This window comes from Mandrillus leucophaeus, unplaced genomic scaffold (genome assembly GCF_000951045.1).
Source record: "Mandrillus leucophaeus isolate KB7577 unplaced genomic scaffold, Mleu.le_1.0 Scaffold25, whole genome shotgun sequence".
Classification (NCBI taxonomy): domain Eukaryota; kingdom Metazoa; phylum Chordata; class Mammalia; order Primates; family Cercopithecidae; genus Mandrillus; species Mandrillus leucophaeus.
This window is the reverse complement of record NW_012102587.1, coordinates 4,170,030-4,188,328: the sequence shown is the minus strand read 5'-3', so window position 1 is coordinate 4,188,328 and position 18,299 is coordinate 4,170,030. Positions and strand designations below refer to the sequence as shown.

The window sequence follows — 18,299 nt, the reverse complement described above, 5'->3', positions numbered from 1 at the left end:
TGTTAGCTCCCTGATGAATCAAACCTTTTACCATTTTGAAATTTATCTTTTAGTTCTAATACTGCTTTTTGCTTAACTCTTTCCCTAATTTTATGAATTTTCCTGCAGCTACAAAGCTTTCTTTTGGTTAGTGTTTTCATCATATGTCTTTTTCCAATCTGTTTTCAACTTATGTATATCTTTATATTTAGATGTGCCACAGAATATAGTTGTGGTTTTTTAAAATCCAATCTAAAAATGCTGGTCATTTCACTGGTGTATTCTGTCCTTTTTTTTTTTGAGACAGAGTCTCGCTCTGTCACCCAGGCTGGAGTGCAATGGTGCAATCTCAGCTCACTGCAACCTCTGCCCTCCTGGGTTCAAATGATTCTCCTGCCTCAACCTCCCGAGTAGCTGAGATTACAGTCTTGCACCACCATGCCTGTCTCATTTTTTTGGTATTTTTAGTAAAGTCGGGTTTTCACCATGTTGGTCAGGCTGGTCTTGAACTCCTGACCTCAGGTGATCCACCTGCCTCGGTCTCCCAAAGTGTTGGGTTCACAGGCATGAGCCACCGTGCCCAACCGCCATTATCTTTTGACATACTGCTTCTGCTGCACTCTGTTTCTCCCTGGCTCTGGGACTCCCATTATGTGGAGTTGAGTATTCTTTTTATTGCTATGCTTCCTCTCATGGCTTCTGTGTTTCCATCTTTCTGTTTTTCTGTGCTTCCCTCTTGATATCATCTTCCAATTTGTCTTCCAGTTCACTAATCTTTTCAGCTATATCTAATCTACGGGTAAAGTTATCCTTTGAGTTCTTAATTTCAACTATTTTATCTTTCTTTTCTTTTCTTTTTTTTTGAGACGGAGTTTCACTCTGTCGCCCAGGCTGGAGTGCAGTGCCGCGATCTCGGCTCACTGCAATCTCTGCCTCCTGGGTTCATGCCATTCTCCTGCCTCAGCCTGCCAAGTAGCTGGGACTACAGGCGCCCACCACCACGTCCAGCTAATTTTTTGTGTTTTTAGTAGAGACTGGGTTTCACCGTGTTAGCCAGGATGGTCTCCATCTCCTGACATCCTGATCCACCTGCTTTGGCCTCCCAAAGTGCTGGGATTACAGGTGTGAGCCACCGTGCCTGGCGTATTTTGTCTTTCAATTGTAAAAATTTTTTAAATTCTGTCATATTCTTTTTTTTAGTATAGTATGACAAATTTTTAAAATTTCTAGTCAGTCTTCTGCAGAAACCCTCAATCTTGTCATTTATCTCTTCGAACATGTTAACGTTATTTTAAAGTCTGTTTGATAACTCAGATAGTTGGAGCCTTTTGTGGGTCTTCATCCATTGTGTGTTTTTCCATGGGTCTTTGTGCACACTGTCTCCTCATGTGGTGGGCTAAACAGTGTACCTGAAAATCGCATAAGTATCTTGTGGCCTGAATGATGTTATCCTCCTCCAGAGAAGCTTTAGGTTTGTTTCTGCCAGGAACTTGGGGCATTAACAACTTGGATCCAGTTGTTTCTATTAAAGGTAATGTGGCTGTCAAAAGCCTTGCCTGGCATCTCAACTTTCTCTTCTGGAGCAGTGAACACCCCTGGGACACAAGTTGTCCTAAATGCTAGGCTCATCTCTCCAGATTGTCATCCTCTCATTCTCTCCTGCAAGTTCCTGGAAATTGTTTACTACCTCATTAACTCTCTAATACTGTCAATAAATGTACAAAATATTTTGTCCAGCTTTTCTTTACCCAAAATCATCTAGCGTACCATTATCAGAAGAGGAAATCCTCCCTACCTTTCTACTTTCCACCTAATATTAACTGTCAGTAATCCCCATGTCTTGAATAATTTTTTGGACATACACTTTTTTCCCTTCAAATTTTAAGTTCAGGGGTACCTGTCCAGGATGTGCAGATCTGTTGCATAAGTAAACGTGTGCCGTGGTGGTTTGCTGCACAGATCATCCCATCACCTAGGTATTAAGCCCCCTCATGCATTAGCTGTTCTTCCTGATGCTCTCCCTCCCCCATTCCCTCTGGCAGACCTCAGTGTGTTTTGTTCTCTTCCATGTGTCTTCATAATTCAGCTCCCACTTATAAGTGAGAATATGCTGTGTTTGGTTTTCTGTTCCTGTGTTAGTTTGCTGAAGATAATGGCTTCTGGCTCCGTCCATGTCCCTGAAAAGGACATGATCTTGTTCCTTTTTATGTCTCCATAGTATTCCATGGTGCATATGTACCACATTTTCTTTATCCAGTTTATCACTGATGGGCATTTAGGTTGAGTCCATGTTTTTGCTATGGTGAATAGTGCTGCAATGAACATATGTGTGCATGTATCTTTATAATAGAATAATCTACCTTCCTTTGTGTATATACCCAGCAATGGGATTTCTGGATCAAATGGTATTTCTGCCTCTAGATCTTTGAGGAATTGCCACACTGTCTTTCATAGTGGTTGAGCTAATTTACACTCCCGCCAACAGTGTAAAAGCATTTCTTTTTCTCCACAACCTCAGCATCTGTTGGTTTTTGACTTTCTATTAATAGTATTCACCATTCTGGCTTGTGTGAGATGGTATCTCATTGTGGTTTTGATCTGTATTTCTCTAATGATGAGTGATGTTGAGCTTCTTTTCATGTTTGTTGGCCACATGAATGTCTTCTTTTGAGAAGTGTCTGTTCATGTCCTTTGCCCACTTTTTAATGGGGGTCTTTTTTTTTTTTCTTGTAAATTTGTTAAAGCTCCTTGTAGACTCTGGATATTAGGCCTTTGTCAGATGGATACATTACAAAAATTTTCCCTAATTCTGATAGGTTGTTTGTTCACTCTGATGATAGTTTCTTATGCTGTGCAGAAGCTCCTTAATTAGATTTCATTTTTCAATGGTTGCTTTTGCTGCCATTGCTTTTGGTGTTTTCTTCATGAAATCTTTGCCTGTGCCTAGGACATATACTTTTTTTTTTTTTGAGACGGAGTCTCGCTCTGTCGCCCGGGCTGGAGTGCAGTGGCCGGATCTCGGCTCACTGCAAGCTCCGCCTCCCGGGTTCACGCCATTCTCTTGCCTCAGCCTCCCGAGTAGCTGGGACTACAGGCGCCCGCCACCTCGCCCGGCTAGTTTTTTGTATTTTTTAGTAGAGACAGGGTTTCATGGTGTTAGCCAGGATGGTCTCGATCTCCTGACCTCGTGATCCGCCCGTCTCGGCCTCCCAAAGTGCTGGGATTAACTGGCTGGATGGTCTTCCACCAAAAGGCTAAGCCATCATTTATTGAGATGTTTTCTCTTCAGTTGGATGCTTTAGTGGTCTTGTCTCTCCATGGCTCAGAGTTCTCTATTACAGATGATGGCGCCCCCTCCAGCTAGTTTATATATGTATTTAGAGACAGGATCTCATCCTGTCACCCAGGCTGGAATGCAATGGTGCAATCTCAGCTCATTGCAACTTCCACCTCATGGACTCAGGTGATCCTTATACCTCAGCCTCCCGGAGTATCATCTGGGACTATAGGCATACTGGTATGTGCCACCATGCCTGGTTAATTTTTTTTTTTTTTGGTAGAGATGAGGTTTCGCCATGTTGCCCAGGCTTGTCTCACACCCCTGAGCTCAAGTGATCTGCCAGCCTCTGCCTCCCAAAGTGCTGGGATTACAGGTGTGAGCCACCACGCCCAGTCCCTCTCCAGCTAGTTTAAGCAGAATGGGACTTCTTACAGACAGGTAGTGGACATCATCATTGGGAGGGCCAGGGTGCCAGGGCTGGGTGCCACTCAACCAGGAACAACAAGAGACAGAGAAAATTTCTTTCCAAATCTTAGTGGCTGCCACTTGCAGCTTGGTAGCTTTGAGACTGAGGACAAGCTAGAACCTGCACCTGAGATGCCCCACAAAAACCAAATGTCACCACCACTGTGTCCATCCTCAACAAAAGCTGCTTCTCATCTTGTGAGGTTCCGCTATCTCCTTGGCAGAACCTGGCCATACACAAAGCCCTAGCATTGAGGGAGAGGAAGCTGGGTCCCACCATAGAGGAAGGCATGATGGGGGGATGGCCCTGAGACTCAACCTCTCCCTGCTGCAACCTGACACTTCGAGAGTAGCCCCCACCCCACGTGCACCTGCCTCTCTGAGTGTGTCTCTCTTGGGTCCTCTTTCGTATACTTTCGGAAAATGTCTCACAGAGAATAAGGGACCTCAGACTTGGCTGGAAAAGCAGGAGCCTGTGTGATTAGTGCTAATTTGGACGGCATCAAGACCATTTCAAATCCCTTTGGCTTTTGTTAGGGGGCAAAACCAGGCAGAGAGGAGCCAAGGAGGAGCAGGTGGCGAAGGAGACAGAGCCCATTAATGCTCGGGCCGGAGGGCAATGCCCAGCCCTTCCCCACTGCCATGTGCAGAAAGTGTCCCACAAAGGCTGACAATATCCTGTGTGTGGATACACGCCTGTTAGGACACTGGGCTGTCTCACGCGGGGTGGTTTTCCTTGGATGGGAGTTCCACACAGGTACTCTCAAGGCTCTGCAAATTCTCTACAGGAATTTTACACCTGGGGGTTTTCATGTCTGTGATTGTCTAAAGAATCAACAGGAGACTCACCTAAATGACCACCTTATAACTTGGGATTCGCACACAATTTTAGTCTTTAAATTATGAAACATTTGATAATGCAAAAGAAAACATAGAGCGTAAATGAGAGTTATGGGCTATATAACAACAAAACACACACCTGTGAACCCACTCCCAAATTATGAAGCAGAACATCATCTGGTCATTGAAACTGATGACATGCTCCCCCGATCTCAGTCCCGTCTCCCCCAAATAGGCAGTTACTCTCCTGAATTTGTTTCCTAACCACTCATTTTGTAGAGTTTTACCACGCACGTGTGTCTCTAAGAAAATGCGTGGTTTTGTTTTAGTTATTTTGGCCTTTAAAAAAGGCAAGATGCGGCTGGGCGTGGTGGCTCATGCTTCTAATCCCAGCACTCTGGGAGGCTGAGGCCGGCAGATCACCTGAGCTCAGGAGTTCAAGACCAGCCTGACCAACATGGTGAAACCCTGTCTCTACCAAATACAAAAAATTAGCTGGGCGTGGTGGTGGGCGCCTGTAATCCTAGCTACTTGGGAGGCTGAAGCAGGAGAATTGCTTGAACACAGGAGTCGGAGGTTGCTGTGCGTCAAAATCATGCCCTTGCCCTCCAGCCTGGGCAACAAGAGTGAAAACTCCGTCAAAAAAAAAAAAAAAAAAAAAAGAAGAAAAAGACAAAGAAGAAAAGGCAAGATGCTCTATGCTTTCTTCTGTGACTTTCTCTTTCCCCCCAAAATGGCATTTTCAATTCCCCACGTGATAAACGCAGCTGCAGGTCCTTCCTTTTCGCTTCATGGTATCGTTTATGTGGGGAGTCCACAGTTTCTTGATCCCTTCTCCTCCCCAGGTGCCTTTGGGCTGTGTCCTGTTTCGCACACCCTTGCTGCAGGGTGTGTCCCAGAGGCAGAACTGCGGGTTGTAAGGTACGTACATCTTCTGCTTTACAGACTGTTTTCCACAATGGTCAGGCTGCTTGCAACTTTAGGGCTAATAGAAGCCAAAAGACTCACTGAGTTTGCAGATAAAAATGGGGAAGCTGGGTTGGACCCCAGGACACCTCCACGGCCAAGCATGCTCCCCCACTGAACCGGCTCAACTGCCCACCAGACAAAGCACAATGGCTGCCAGGATGTGTGGGCGGTGGCCGCGTGCTCTTATATTTCATTTATTTTTGTTTTTTATTTTTTGAGATGGGAGTCCTGTTGTGTTGCCCAGGTTGGCCTCAAACTCCTGTGATCAAATGATCCTCCCACCTCAGCCTCCCGAAGTGATAGCATTACAGGCATGAGCCATTGTGCCCAGCCATATTTGCTGTTTTTTTTTTTTTTTTTTTTTTTTTTTTTGAGATGGAATCTCACTGTCACCCAGGCTGGAGTGCAATGGCGCAATCTGGGTTCACAGCAATGTCCACCTCTTGGGTTCCAGCGATTCTTGTGCCTCAGCCTCCTGAGTAGCTGGGATTACAGGCGTGAGCCACCACGCCCAGCTAATTTTTTGTATTTTTAGTAGAGATAGGGTTTCACCATATTGGCCAGGCTGGTCTTGAACTCCTGCCCACCTCGGCCTCCCAAAGTGCTGGGATTACAAGTGTGAGCCACCACGCCTGGCCATGTGCTGTTATATTTCAGTGATTTACAAATATCCCATGAGGTAGATACTGCTGCCATTGGCACTTTTTCCATGCAGAGGAAGAAACTGAGGCACAAAGAGTGAAGTAACTTGCCATGGTCACACAAGAGTTAGGAATTGAGCCCAGGCAGTTTAGTAGCAGCCACTGTGTTCTCAAGTACCATGGCAGGGCTCCCAGCTAAACAGAAAACACTCGAAGCCCCAAGTCACGTTCTGAGACCACATCCTAGTTGGGGAACCATAAACCAGTCATCCATCCATCCATCCGTCCGTCCATCCGTCCATCCATCCATCCGCCACCTACCATGGGCCAGGCTAAGTGTTAGGAATACAGAGGTAAAGGATGCAGGTCCAGTTCTTAGCCACAGAGATGACTCAGATGACAAATAATTGCACAAATAGATACAAAATGCGTAACAAGTGTTAGGAAGGAAAAGCAAAAGGGTCTAATTTAGAATGTTCTCCAAAAAAGGAAGGGGGCCTGGCACTGAAGCTGGGACCTGAAGGATCTGTGCAGTTAGCCAGAGGAGTGCTTGTGTAAGTGAGTGCATGCGTGTGTGTGTGTAGACAGGGGGCCAGACACAGCCAACAGCAGTGCAAAGGCCCCGAGGCCGGGAGGCAGTGCCTGGGGCACAGTGGCACAAGATGGGGTGGCGGAGAAGGCAGGGGCCAGGTGGCAAGCCCCGTAGGCCACGTTCAAGATTTTGGAATTTTATCCCATAGAGTGTGTATGGCAGTGACGGGTAGGAGGTAGACATTGCAAGGTTTTGACATGAAAGAATGATACATCAGAGGAGCATTTTTTTTTTTTTAAACAGCACGGGCCTGTAATCCCAGCACTCTGGGAGGCAGAGGCAGCAGCATCACTTGAGGCCAGGAGTTCAAGAGGCTGAGGCAGGAAAAGTGCTCCAATCCAGGAGGCTGAGGTTTCAGTGAGCCATGATGGCGCCACTGCACTCCAGCCTGGACAACAGAGTGAGACCCTGTCTGTAAAAAACAAAAAACAAAGGCTGGGCACGGTGGCTCATGCCTGTGATCCCAGCGCCTTGGGAGGCTGGGGCGGGCGGATCACGAGGTCAGGAGATCAAGAGCATCCTGGCCAATACGGTGAAACCCTGTCTCTACTAAAAATACATGCCAGACGTGGTGGCACATGCCTGTAGTCCCAGCTTACAGGGGAGGCTGAGGCAGGAGAATGGCTTGAACCCAGGAGGAGGAGGTTGCAGTGAGCTGAGATCGCGCCACTGCACTCCAGCCTGGGCGACAGAGTGAGACTCCATCTCAAAATAATAAATACAAAACAAACAAACAAAAAATATAAATACAAAAGAAAAACCCAGCAGCCATGCAGCTTTGGGGAAGAGGATAGAAGGGGTGGAGGATGTAGGGAGTTGGGAGCGAAGGGCCGGGTAGGAGAGGGTCCCAGCAGCATCTGTTCAATGGGAGGCGGGTTGCGGGGGGCTGCGGGGGCGCTGAAGGGGGAGTGCAGGGTGGGGAGAGCCTGGCATCAGCATCCACAGACTAGAGAGCAGCAAGCAGTGGGAGACGGGCAGGGAAGCCGGGCCGGGCTGCGCTAGGTTTGAGGAGCCCAGGGGCAGCGTGGAGGAGGCTCCCGGCAGGCGTAGGGGGTGAGGGGTGAATGGGAGGGGATGCTGGCCCCGTCCTGTCCCCAGCCCCATCATCCCCCGAGGTAGGGAAAGGCGCCTGAAAGCCCACAGTTGTCGTGTGAATCTTTCACGTGGACTGGGGGGTGAGGGGGCAGAGACTTTACATCGGTTGTTCATTTGTCCAGACCTTTGTTGAGCGTCATGTGTCAGAAACGGGGGCAGGGACCTCGAGGATGGTAATAATACAGGAATTATGATGGCTGACATTTGCTCAGGCTTCTGGAAGGGTGTCAGGGACTTGAACACAGTGCGCTAATCCTCACACCCTCACACCCCAGCCCTACCTCCCCAGTTCCCATCTCCTAGGGTTTTACAGAGGAAGAAACTGAGCTCGTCATAAGCTGGAGTCATTTGGCTAAAGTCACAGGTTTCAAAACACTCAGGATTGGATTTAAGCCTCAGATTCCAGCACCCAGGTGGGCCTTTCCCCCCGCCCAGGCCCAGTGAGCAGTCCCCGGGCAGTGCTGCGGAGATGTTTACCGTGAGCTTGGTGTCAAACGCTGGGCGGGCCTGCCTGTGACCACGGCCCATCTGAACTTGCTAACAAGAGTCAGGTGGATGGGAATGGAACAGAGGCTCAGGGAAGGGACAGCGTTACAAAGCAAAAGGCTCCGGTTCAGTCTAGAGCTAGACTTCCTGGGTTTGAATCCCAGTTCCCTTACGAGAGAGACCTGTGACCCCAGGTGAGTTACTGAGAGTCTCCGTGCCACTGTTTCCCATGTACAAAATGGAAATTATCATAGGAACTGCCTCATGCGGCTGCTGTGAGCATTACATCAGAAAGCTCAGCACAGCATCGGAACAGAGTTTGGTTTCTGTTTTGTCATTTTGAAACAGGGTCTCTCGCTGTCACCCAGGCTGGAGAGCAATGGTGCAGTCAAGGTTCACTGCAGCCTCGATCCCCTGGGCTCAAGCGATCCCCCCGCCTCCACCTCCTGAGTAGCTGGGACTTCAGGTATTTGCCATTACACCCAGCTAATTTGTAAAACTTTTTGTAGAGACGGGGGTCTCCCTCTGTTACCCACACCGGTCTTGAATTCCTGGGTTCAATTGATCTTCCCGCCTCAGCCTCCGAAAGTGCTGGGATGACAGGCATGAGCCACTGCACCCGGCCAGCTTGGCAGTAGTAAGCACTCACAGGTCCCAGCTCTTGTCCCCACTGAAGAATGAGCAAGTGTCCAGTGGGAATGGCAGGACAGCAGAAGACCAGAGGAGAGGCATGGCCTGGGTGCTGGCCCTGGACATACCTCTGGACCCTTCCAAGTCCTCATGGTGGGGGAGCAGAGGCCACGGTGGTGCAGAGCCCGAACCACCGCTGTAGGAAGCCGCACTGCCCGCCCCACCCAGACTGTTCCCTTGGCAGGGCACGGGGGAGGCAGGGCATCCCGGAGCTGCTGGGAAGTGACCCAGGAACACTGTGTCTCCCGGGGCTCCAGGGCCCGGCAAGTCCACCTGGAGGCCGGGCCCCTGCAGCTGAGGAGGCCACAGCACGAGGCATTTTAATGTCTTTTAAATCCGTAGCTGGGATGAGACACCCATTCACACGACCTTTGTCCGTTCCTGCCTGGAGCCGCTGCAGTGAGTTAATAAATACTGGAGGAGGTGGGCCGAGCCTGCGGGGGAAGAGCTGTGCCCTGAGGAGGCAGCTCTGGCCCCGGCGGCCTAGGCCCTCATGGTCTCCCCTGCTAACGGCATCCCAGACCAGTGCTGAGTTAGCTGGTCACTATACTTACCTGTAACGACAGGGATGGCCTGACATTCCTGAGGCCATGCCTTGTTTTCAGCCACAGCCTGCGGGATCGTCCCCAACCTTGGGGTCAAACCACCTGTCGCATTGTAAGCAAAATGCTCTATAGCGGTACCCCAAGTGGGGTCCCTGGCCCTATAGGGGCGGCATTGCCTGGGCGCTCTGTGGAGATGCACGTTTTCAGGTTGCCCCAGCCCCACTGGGTCAGCAGCGCAGGCCGGCCATGATCGGCTTCGCAAAGCCCCAGGGGTTCTGAGGTGCACTCTGAGGAGAGTCCTGGTAACTCCAGGGGAGATGGAAGGGTGCGACGCCTGACGAGGGTGGGGGAGCACCGCCAGACCAGAAGCAGAGCGGGGCCTGGCCCCAACTCCATCAGTCACTGTTTAGCCGGGGCTCCTCCTGTGCCTGTTTCTTCATTTGGAAACCGAACACGACAGTGTGTCCTTCGATGGCATTTCAGGACTGCTGTGAAAATCAGCAAGATGCTACAGACCAGAATCTTGCAAAGTGTGAAGTTCGTCAGTCAGGAATGCTGAGAGCCTCAGTACCCCACTCTTCACGGGTGGCCTGTGACCCTCTGAAAAATGGCAAGGACTTCCTGGCAGCCTTTGGTAAGGCAGGGCAATGGCACCAGGGTTGGAGAACCACATACAGAAAGCTGAACAGGCTGCTGTGCCTGAACCTGGTCCCACCCCCCGGGGTGTCTCTTTTGCTAATGAATAATGGGCTCTGCACACGCAGGTGTGCCTGTGGGGAGGGAAGGGGGGTGACATCACCCTCTTGTGCATTTCTGGGTCCACAGGAGGCAGGGCAGGTGACCATCGGAAGCATTTACTTCAGGCCAGCTGCTTCACTTACATCATCTCCATGAACTCTCATGGCACCTCTGCTAGGCAGTTATTTTTTATTTTTTTCTATAGTTTTGAACACAGCCAGGCAGTTCTTAACCCAATTCATAAATGAAAAGACTGAGGCAGGAAATGACCTGCCCAAGGCGGGCAGGGGTGGAGCTGGGATTCCAATCCACGTATCTGCGATCCGGAGCACGCTGTGGCATCTCAGGCAGGGGTGCAAGGTGGTGGGCCACAGGAGAAAGGAGCACAGAGTCCCTGGATAGTGGCACTCAGGATGTATCATGGAACACGATGGAAAACAACTTTTTAGTAAAAAGTAAAGCTTCAAAATGTGGTCTATCCATACAATAGAATATTATTCAGCCTTAGGAAGGAAATTAAAAATGTGAAAAAATGCAGGTGAACATGTGTTTAAAGAAAAATTAAAAAAAAAATTCTGATACATACAACATGGATGAACGTTGACATGTTAAGCAAAATAAGCCAGTCACAGAAAGCCAAATACTGTGTGATCCACTTATGCGAGGTGCCCAGAATAGTCAAATTCAGAGAGACAGAAAGTAGGATGCTGGTTGCCAAGGAGCTGGCGGGAGGGAGGAATGGAGAAGTTACGCTTCATGGGGACAGGGTTTGTTTCACTAGCTGAGAGCCCTATAGAGGGATTCCAGAACACCATGATGATGGTTGCACAATGACCTGAATATATTTACCACCGCTGAACAGCGCACTTACAAATGGTGAAGATGGTAAATCTTGTGTTGTGTATCTTGCCACAATTTTAAGAACTGAAGGAAAAAAGGGCTTCAAAGAAGTGGCTGTGGAGACCGTGATGTGCACTGGCTCCCAGAGGCTCCGCTCCTGCCCTGCCCAGTCTGCTCCAGGCCCCAGTGAGCGGCAGAGAACTGCAGGCACGCAGGGGAGCCCGGCTGCTCTCGGTGGAGCCTGATTTGCTCTCAGCGGCTCTCCAGCTCATCTCAGGATTCGAGGCTGAGGCTTCCTCCTGCTTCCACCTTTTCCGGGAGCTACTGTTCTCACTGCTCAGTGGAGGAAATGGAGCCAATGAGGGAGGCCCCTGCTCACGCGGCCTCTGGGAGCGTGGCTGGGATTCCAGCCCATGCGTCTCATCTCCCACCTTGTCACTGCACACACGGCACAGCAACCCGCTCCCAGGCGACTCCATCAAGTGTGACATTTCCCCAGGTTGACCTTTTTAAATAAAAAAATATATTTATATTTTTTTCAGATGGAGTATCACTCTGTCACCCAGGCTGGAGTGCAGTGACGCGATCTCGGCTTATTGTAGCCTCTGCCTCCCGGGCTCAAGTGATTCTCCCACCTCAGCCTCCTGGGTAGCTGGGATTACAGGCACACCACCACACCCAGCTAATTTTTGTATTTTTAGTAGAGACGGGGTTTTGCCATGTTGCCCAGGCTGGTCTTAAACTCCTGAGCTCAAGTGATCTGCCCGCCTCGGCCTCCCAGAATGCTGGGATCACACAGGTTGACCTCTTGATGTCACGAGGGGAAGCAGCTCTCCTGATGTATGAGTCCTCCCAGATCCTTTATAGAAATGGCTGTGTTCTGGTGGCAGGGGGAGGGGACCAGCTATCTGCAGCGCACGGCGGTGATAAAGACATCATCAAGCAGAACATTGAATTAAGTCTCATTTATTCTAGGGCAAACTCAAAAGGGTTTTTTTTTTGTTTGTTTTCTTTTTTAGCAAATCCTAGCACATTATTAACAAAAAAAATCTGTACATTTGCCATGATACACTTGAAAGTGAAACAAATAAGATATAAATACAGATATGGATGTAACATGAAAAAGCCCAAAAACAAAAAAAATACCAAAAAAAAAAAACCCAAAAAACCCACCCAACCTGGGGATGTGGGGACCATGCGTGTGAACACAGTGCCAACAAAACTATTTTGGTGGCTGATATTTTTCAGAGCATTTCTTTATTTCCAAACATTATTGTTAGCAAAGTCCTGGTGGGATTCTACAAAGTTCTTATTTGCTGTCCTTTAAAGTGTAACATTATGCTTGATAAATAAAGGGTGGCAGGGAAAGAAAAAGGCTGATGAGACAAAGTCAGTTGCATTACCTGCACAGGGTGGTAAGCTAGTGAGGCGCGTAGAAAAGGCAGGCCCGCGGCATCGCCGCAGGTCCGGGAAGCACACACAGTGCACTTGAAGGAAGCTGCGTGCCCCAAGGACTGGCCGCACCCTGCCCAGACCCTGGCTGCAGGGGAGGCAGCAGCTTGGAGGAAGCAGGGAGTCAGCCCTCCCGGCCCCGCAGTGGAGCAGCAGGGCTCTCCGGCCCTGGCCAGTCAGGTAGACGGGGAGGCAGAGACAGGCCTAGGTGCTCTGCTCTTGTGTGTTCTGTTTTTCATTGGAACAGGGGCCCTGCAGGGAGGCGGCGGCAAGGCAAGGCAGCTGCAGCTGTCAGGGTCTAGGGGGCGACGGTGGGCTCGGCGCCCTCCCAGTGAGGTGGTGGCGGCATGCGAGTCTCCTCGGCGCGGCGGCAGCAGTTTTCAGATTGAGGCCAAGAGACCTGTGACGTGATTGTATCTCTCTTTGTCAGGAGACTGAAGACTGGGCAAGTGACATTCAAGGCTAGCCCTTTGTGAGTACTATGAGGACGTCCAGCGATGTTCAAGATCCTTTCTCAGTACACCGGGGACTGCAGGGCCTTCTGGAGTCAAAGAGCTCAAGGAGAAAGGTCTTTCTAACTGCATGAGGCATAAAGACACTCACGGATAACCTAGCCCGACGCACATTCCTACAACAGACGCGTCAACAAAAGACTCCCTAATTCACTTGTAGAGTGTAAAAAAGAAATACCATTCATGACATTTTAATAAACCAACAGTATTTATCAACAAAAGACCTGGTCCTGCTATATTTTAAGCCAAAGCTAGTCAGGAATACCCAACCCCTTGAAATGCATCCCTCAAGTTCCCTAAACAGCAGCAGTGAGGTACCACACGTGTAGGGTGCACGCACACACACACACACCACACACACACACCACATGCCACACACACCACACGCCACACACACACCACACGCCACACACACACACACACACACACACGGTCAGCACCCTGGCTTCACTGTTCCTACACATTATGAGGCCTTCATTTTCAGCGCATGTTTCCAAATACAACATCAGTCTTTCCCAGCTTCCTACATCCAATCTGGAGGGTCAGGGCAGAGGGGTCTGTGGAAATGGTGAGAACCACGTGCTCTGGCACCAGCGTCTGCTTTCAGTCCTAGCAGTTGCAGTGGGCTCTGCACTGGAATAGCAAATACATTATTAGAATTAATCTCAAAAGCGTTTTCCTTATGGAAAAATCAGTTCAATTTATAGGATCTAATACAACAGGAAGAGACAATAGAAGTCCTCATGATTGCATTAAGAATTTCCATTTGGCTTAAGAATTTTAGTCAAAATTTATTTAAACCGACTGCAAACCTCTAGTTGCTTTTATTGGAGTAATCAGGCTCTAAGGGTGTGTGTAGAGGGGGTAGCGGTTCCTTGAGGAGGAGGCAGACTCTAACCGTGTGTTCTATTTCAGTGTGTTTCTAATCCTGTTTTCTGCAATCTGCTACACCTCATAATTATTTTCCTTAAACAGTGACTACTTCATCAACAGACATTCAAGGAACGACTTCGGTTTACAACATTAAGAAAACTGTGATATCCAGTCTCTCTAGGCTTTTCTTTGCTCTTAATCCCACATTAAATGGAGAAGTCAGAACTAAGATGGTAAAGATGGCATTTACCAGATTAACTGAGACCATGTTAGAACTGAACAGCTTCAGCAGAACTTCGGGGAGAGGAAAGAGGTTGCTGCTAAATCTGAATCACCAAGTAGCCCAGGGATGTGGATCTTGGCAGAACCCCCATGACAACAGTGTTCCCAAGGATCTCAGCAGTAAAGATGAAAGACTTCTCTTTTATCTTCTGTGCTTCACGAACTGCCATCTCAGGCATCCCTACATGATGCCATACATTTATCTTATTTTTGTGTCCAGATTTAAATTTGAAGAATTCCTTTGCATGGAAGCTCTGGGGTGAGGACCTTGTCTGTGGAGTTGATTAGGGAGGGCTGGAAGGAGACTGCTGGGGTACACTCCCAATTCTATGCTGAAAGCCAGGGCAGTCGGCCTCCAGTCCGGATATGACAAGAAAAATTCCTAGCGTTTGTTAAAAGGCCATCTTCAGACCGTTCTTGCCAAGACTTGATTCCCATTTTTAGTAGGTCTCAGAACACAACTTAAAGATGTGTCACCTTTCATGGTGTCAGCTGTGAAAGGGGCCCCACACAGACCATACTCACAAGAAAATAGGCTAAGGAGGAGGAACACAAAGTAACACCCCACCCCACCCCCAAATCCGTTATTAACTGAAAAAAAAAAAAAATGCTACTTTCTACCAAGTAGTGGCTACAGCGCTCTGATTTTTAAAAACTGCACCCCACACACATGGTTTCGCCATCGCAGCAGGCTGTACAAGACATGTTTCAGCATGGCTCTTTTCTGTTCTTACTCCTTTCATTTTGTATGAAGACTGCAATACAGGCCTTGCTTCCTTTACATTCAATACCAGTAAGATTCTACAGAAAAGCTGGAAGGGACCAAAATACTGATTGTAATAAATATTTGTGGGCCTCCTTGTACTGACAGGGCAGCCGATGAAGGGGGTGGGGAGAGGTCTCTGAGAGGCACCACCGATTGCTTCTAGGTCTACACAAGAGACAGGTGCTGCCATTAGCTGTGCGTGGAGACGTCGGAGGAGGAGCTGCTGTTGCTGTTGGTGGTCTGGGCCCTCTTGATATATAAGTTTAGTAGCTTCATCTGAAAAGAGAAGATGAAACTGAATTAGCAGGAAGAAAAGCAGTCAGAAAGTAGAAGACAGGAAAAAGAATCCCAGGTGACAGTAAGAAAACAGCAAGTCCCTTCGTTCCCTTGGTTGAGGAATTCATTATAAAAACATGTTCTGAGTGCCTGCTGCTCATCCAATGCATCTGCCAGGTGCTAGGGACACAGAGCGACACAGAGGAGGAGAGGGAAAAGCAGTGGGCAATTACAAGACCACCACCAGGTGTCACAACTAGGTGGGCCGCAGCAGCTCATGGAGGAAGGGATACGGTGGCAGGGCCATTCATCTCAAGGGCGACTGCAGCCCAAAGGCTCCATCAGAGCCAGGGGAAAAGTAGGGTGAGAACCCCGCTCCACAGGGGTGAAGTGGCTGGGCCAAGGTCAGAGGGCAAATCCTCTAATCTTCACACCTTTAGCTTCTTGAGTAGCTGGGAGTACAGGCGTGTGACACCATGCCTGGCAGTACTTTAAATGTAAATGGATTAAACTCTTCAATCAAAAGATAGAAATGGGTGGAATGGATAAACATTTGATCCAATGATATGCTGTCTATAAGAAATTCACTTCAGATCCACAGACATAAATGGATTGAAAATGAAAGGACATAAAAAGATATTCCATGGAACAGTAGTCAAAGAGAGCAAGGCTGGCTATACTAACATCAGACAAAACAGACTTGGCATCAAAAAAGCTTCTGGAGGTAAGACTTCGATACCCCACCCTCAATAATGGATAAAAGAACCAGCCAGATGATAAGCAAGCAAATAGAGGACTTAACCCTAAACCAACTTGATCTAACAGATGTATATGAAACTCAACAACGGAACACACGTCCTTCTCAAAGGATACGTCAAGTTTCAAATCTATTGAAACTTAATGTGTGATTTAACATATGGTTATGGTTTATCCTATTCTCCAGGATAGACCACATGTTAAATCACACATTAAGTTTCAATAGATTTAAAAAGATACCAAAGTATCTTCTCCAACCATAATGGGATGAAGTAAGAAATCAATAATAGAAGGAAAACTAAAACATTCATAAATTTGTAAAAACTGAGTAACATATTCTTAAACAACCAATAAGTAAAGAGGAGGTCATAAGGTAAACTAGAAAACATATTTAAAACAGAATTTTTTTTTTTTTTGAGACAGGGTCTCACTTGGAAGCCCCGGCTGGAGTGCAGTGGCACAACCTCAGCTTACTGCAGCCTCGACCTTCCAGGATCAGTGATCCTCTCACCTTAGCTTCCTGACTAGCTGGGGCCACAGGTGCACACCACCATGCCCAGCTAATTTTTGTATTTTGTATGATGGGGTTTTGCCATGTTGACCTGGCTGGTCTTGAACTCCCGGGCTCAAGTGATCCTCCTGCCTCGGCCTCCCAAAGTGCTGGGATTACTAGCATGAGCCACCGCACCTGGCCTTAGAAAACATCTTGAGACAAATGAAAATGAAAAGACAATTTTGGGGGATGCAGCAAAGCAGCGCTGAAGAGGGAAATTTAGAGTTATAAATGCTTACATTTAAAAAGACCTCTCTAATCAACAAGCTAAACTTTACCTTAAGGAACTAGAAAAAAAAGTAAATCTAAAGCTAGCAGGAGCAAACAATAAAGATTTAGAGCAGAGATAAACAAAACAGATAATAGAAAAATAGAGAAAACTGGCTGGGCACGGTCACGTCTATGATCTCAGCACTGTAGGGGGCTGAGGTGGGAGAATCGTTTGGAACCAGTTCAAGACCAGATGTGCAACACAGCAAGACCCTATCTCTACAAAAAATTAAACCATTAGCTTGGATTATGTGTGCCTGTAGTCCCAGCTACTTGGGGAGGAGGCTGAGATGGGAGGATGGCTTGAGTCCAGGAGGTCAGGGGTGCCAGTGAGTCATGATTGTGCCACTGCACTCCAGCCTGGGTGACCAAAAAAAATTATGTTTATTTATTTATTTATTTTTGCACAGACGTGGTCTTGCTGTTGCCCAGGCTGGTTTGGAGCTTCTGGCCTCAAGTGACCCTGCCAAAGTGCTGGAATTACAGGCGTGAGCCACCTGCTCCTGGCCCAATCAAATAATTTCCAGCAAGCGTGCCAAGACCATTCAATGGGGAGAGGATCATTTTTAACAGATGAGAAATCGCCATTGGGTATGTCTTTTCAACAAACGAGATACCCATCCTCATCTCATAGAGGATGACTATTAGAAATAATTAGGAATAAATTAGAAAAATGAAAAATAAAAACAAAGTAACAAGTGTTGGTGAGGAAGTGGGGAAATTCGAACACTTGTGCACCGCTGGTCAGAATGTAAAATGGTGCAATCTCTGTGGAAAACAGCAGGGAGGTTCCTCGAAACCTTAAGGACTTGAACAGATGCACCAGTGTTCACAGCAGCATTATTCACAAGAGCCAGAAAGTGGAAGCAACCAAACCGCACTATCTACACACAATGGACATTCAGACTGGAAAAGGAAGGAAATCTGACAAATGCTGCAACATGGATAAGCCCTGAGGACACTATGCTAAGTGAAATAAGCCAGCCATAAAGGACATGTAGGATGTAATTCCACCTATATGAGATACCTGGGGTAGTCAAATTCATGGAGACGGAAAGTAGAATGGTGGGTGCCAGGGGTTGGGAAAGAAGGAAATAGGAAATTATTGTTTAATGGGTGCAAAGGTTCGGTTTTGCAAAATGAAAAAAGTTTCGAAGATGGATGGTAGTGATGGTTATACAACAGTATGAACCACACACTTAAAAATAGTTACAATGGGCTGGGTGCGGTGGCTCACACCTGTAATCCCAGCATTTTGGGAGGCTGAGGCGGGTGGGTCACTTGAGATCAGGAGTTCGAGACTAGATCTAACAGATGTATATGAAACTCAACAACGGAACACACGTCCTTCTCAAAGGATACGTCAAGTTTCAAATCTATTGAAACTTAATGTGTGATT

The 18,299-nt window shown here is 47.9% G+C and overlaps 1 protein-coding gene across 6 annotated transcripts in view; it reads right to left on the bottom strand.

Moving 5' to 3' along the window:
• Positions 1-13,889: 13,889 nt before the first annotated feature.
• The window catches only part of CLASP1 (cytoplasmic linker associated protein 1), a 333,527-nt gene continuing 329,117 nt past the window's right edge, over positions 13,890-18,299 (bottom strand). For all 6 annotated transcript variants that reach the window (XM_011983419.1, XM_011983418.1, XM_011983417.1 and 3 more), the window contains one exon: positions 13,890-15,321. In XM_011983419.1, coding sequence (XP_011838809.1) covers positions 15,235-15,321 — 87 coding nt within the window. In that variant the 3' untranslated portion in view covers positions 13,890-15,234. The remainder of the gene's footprint in view (positions 15,322-18,299) is intronic.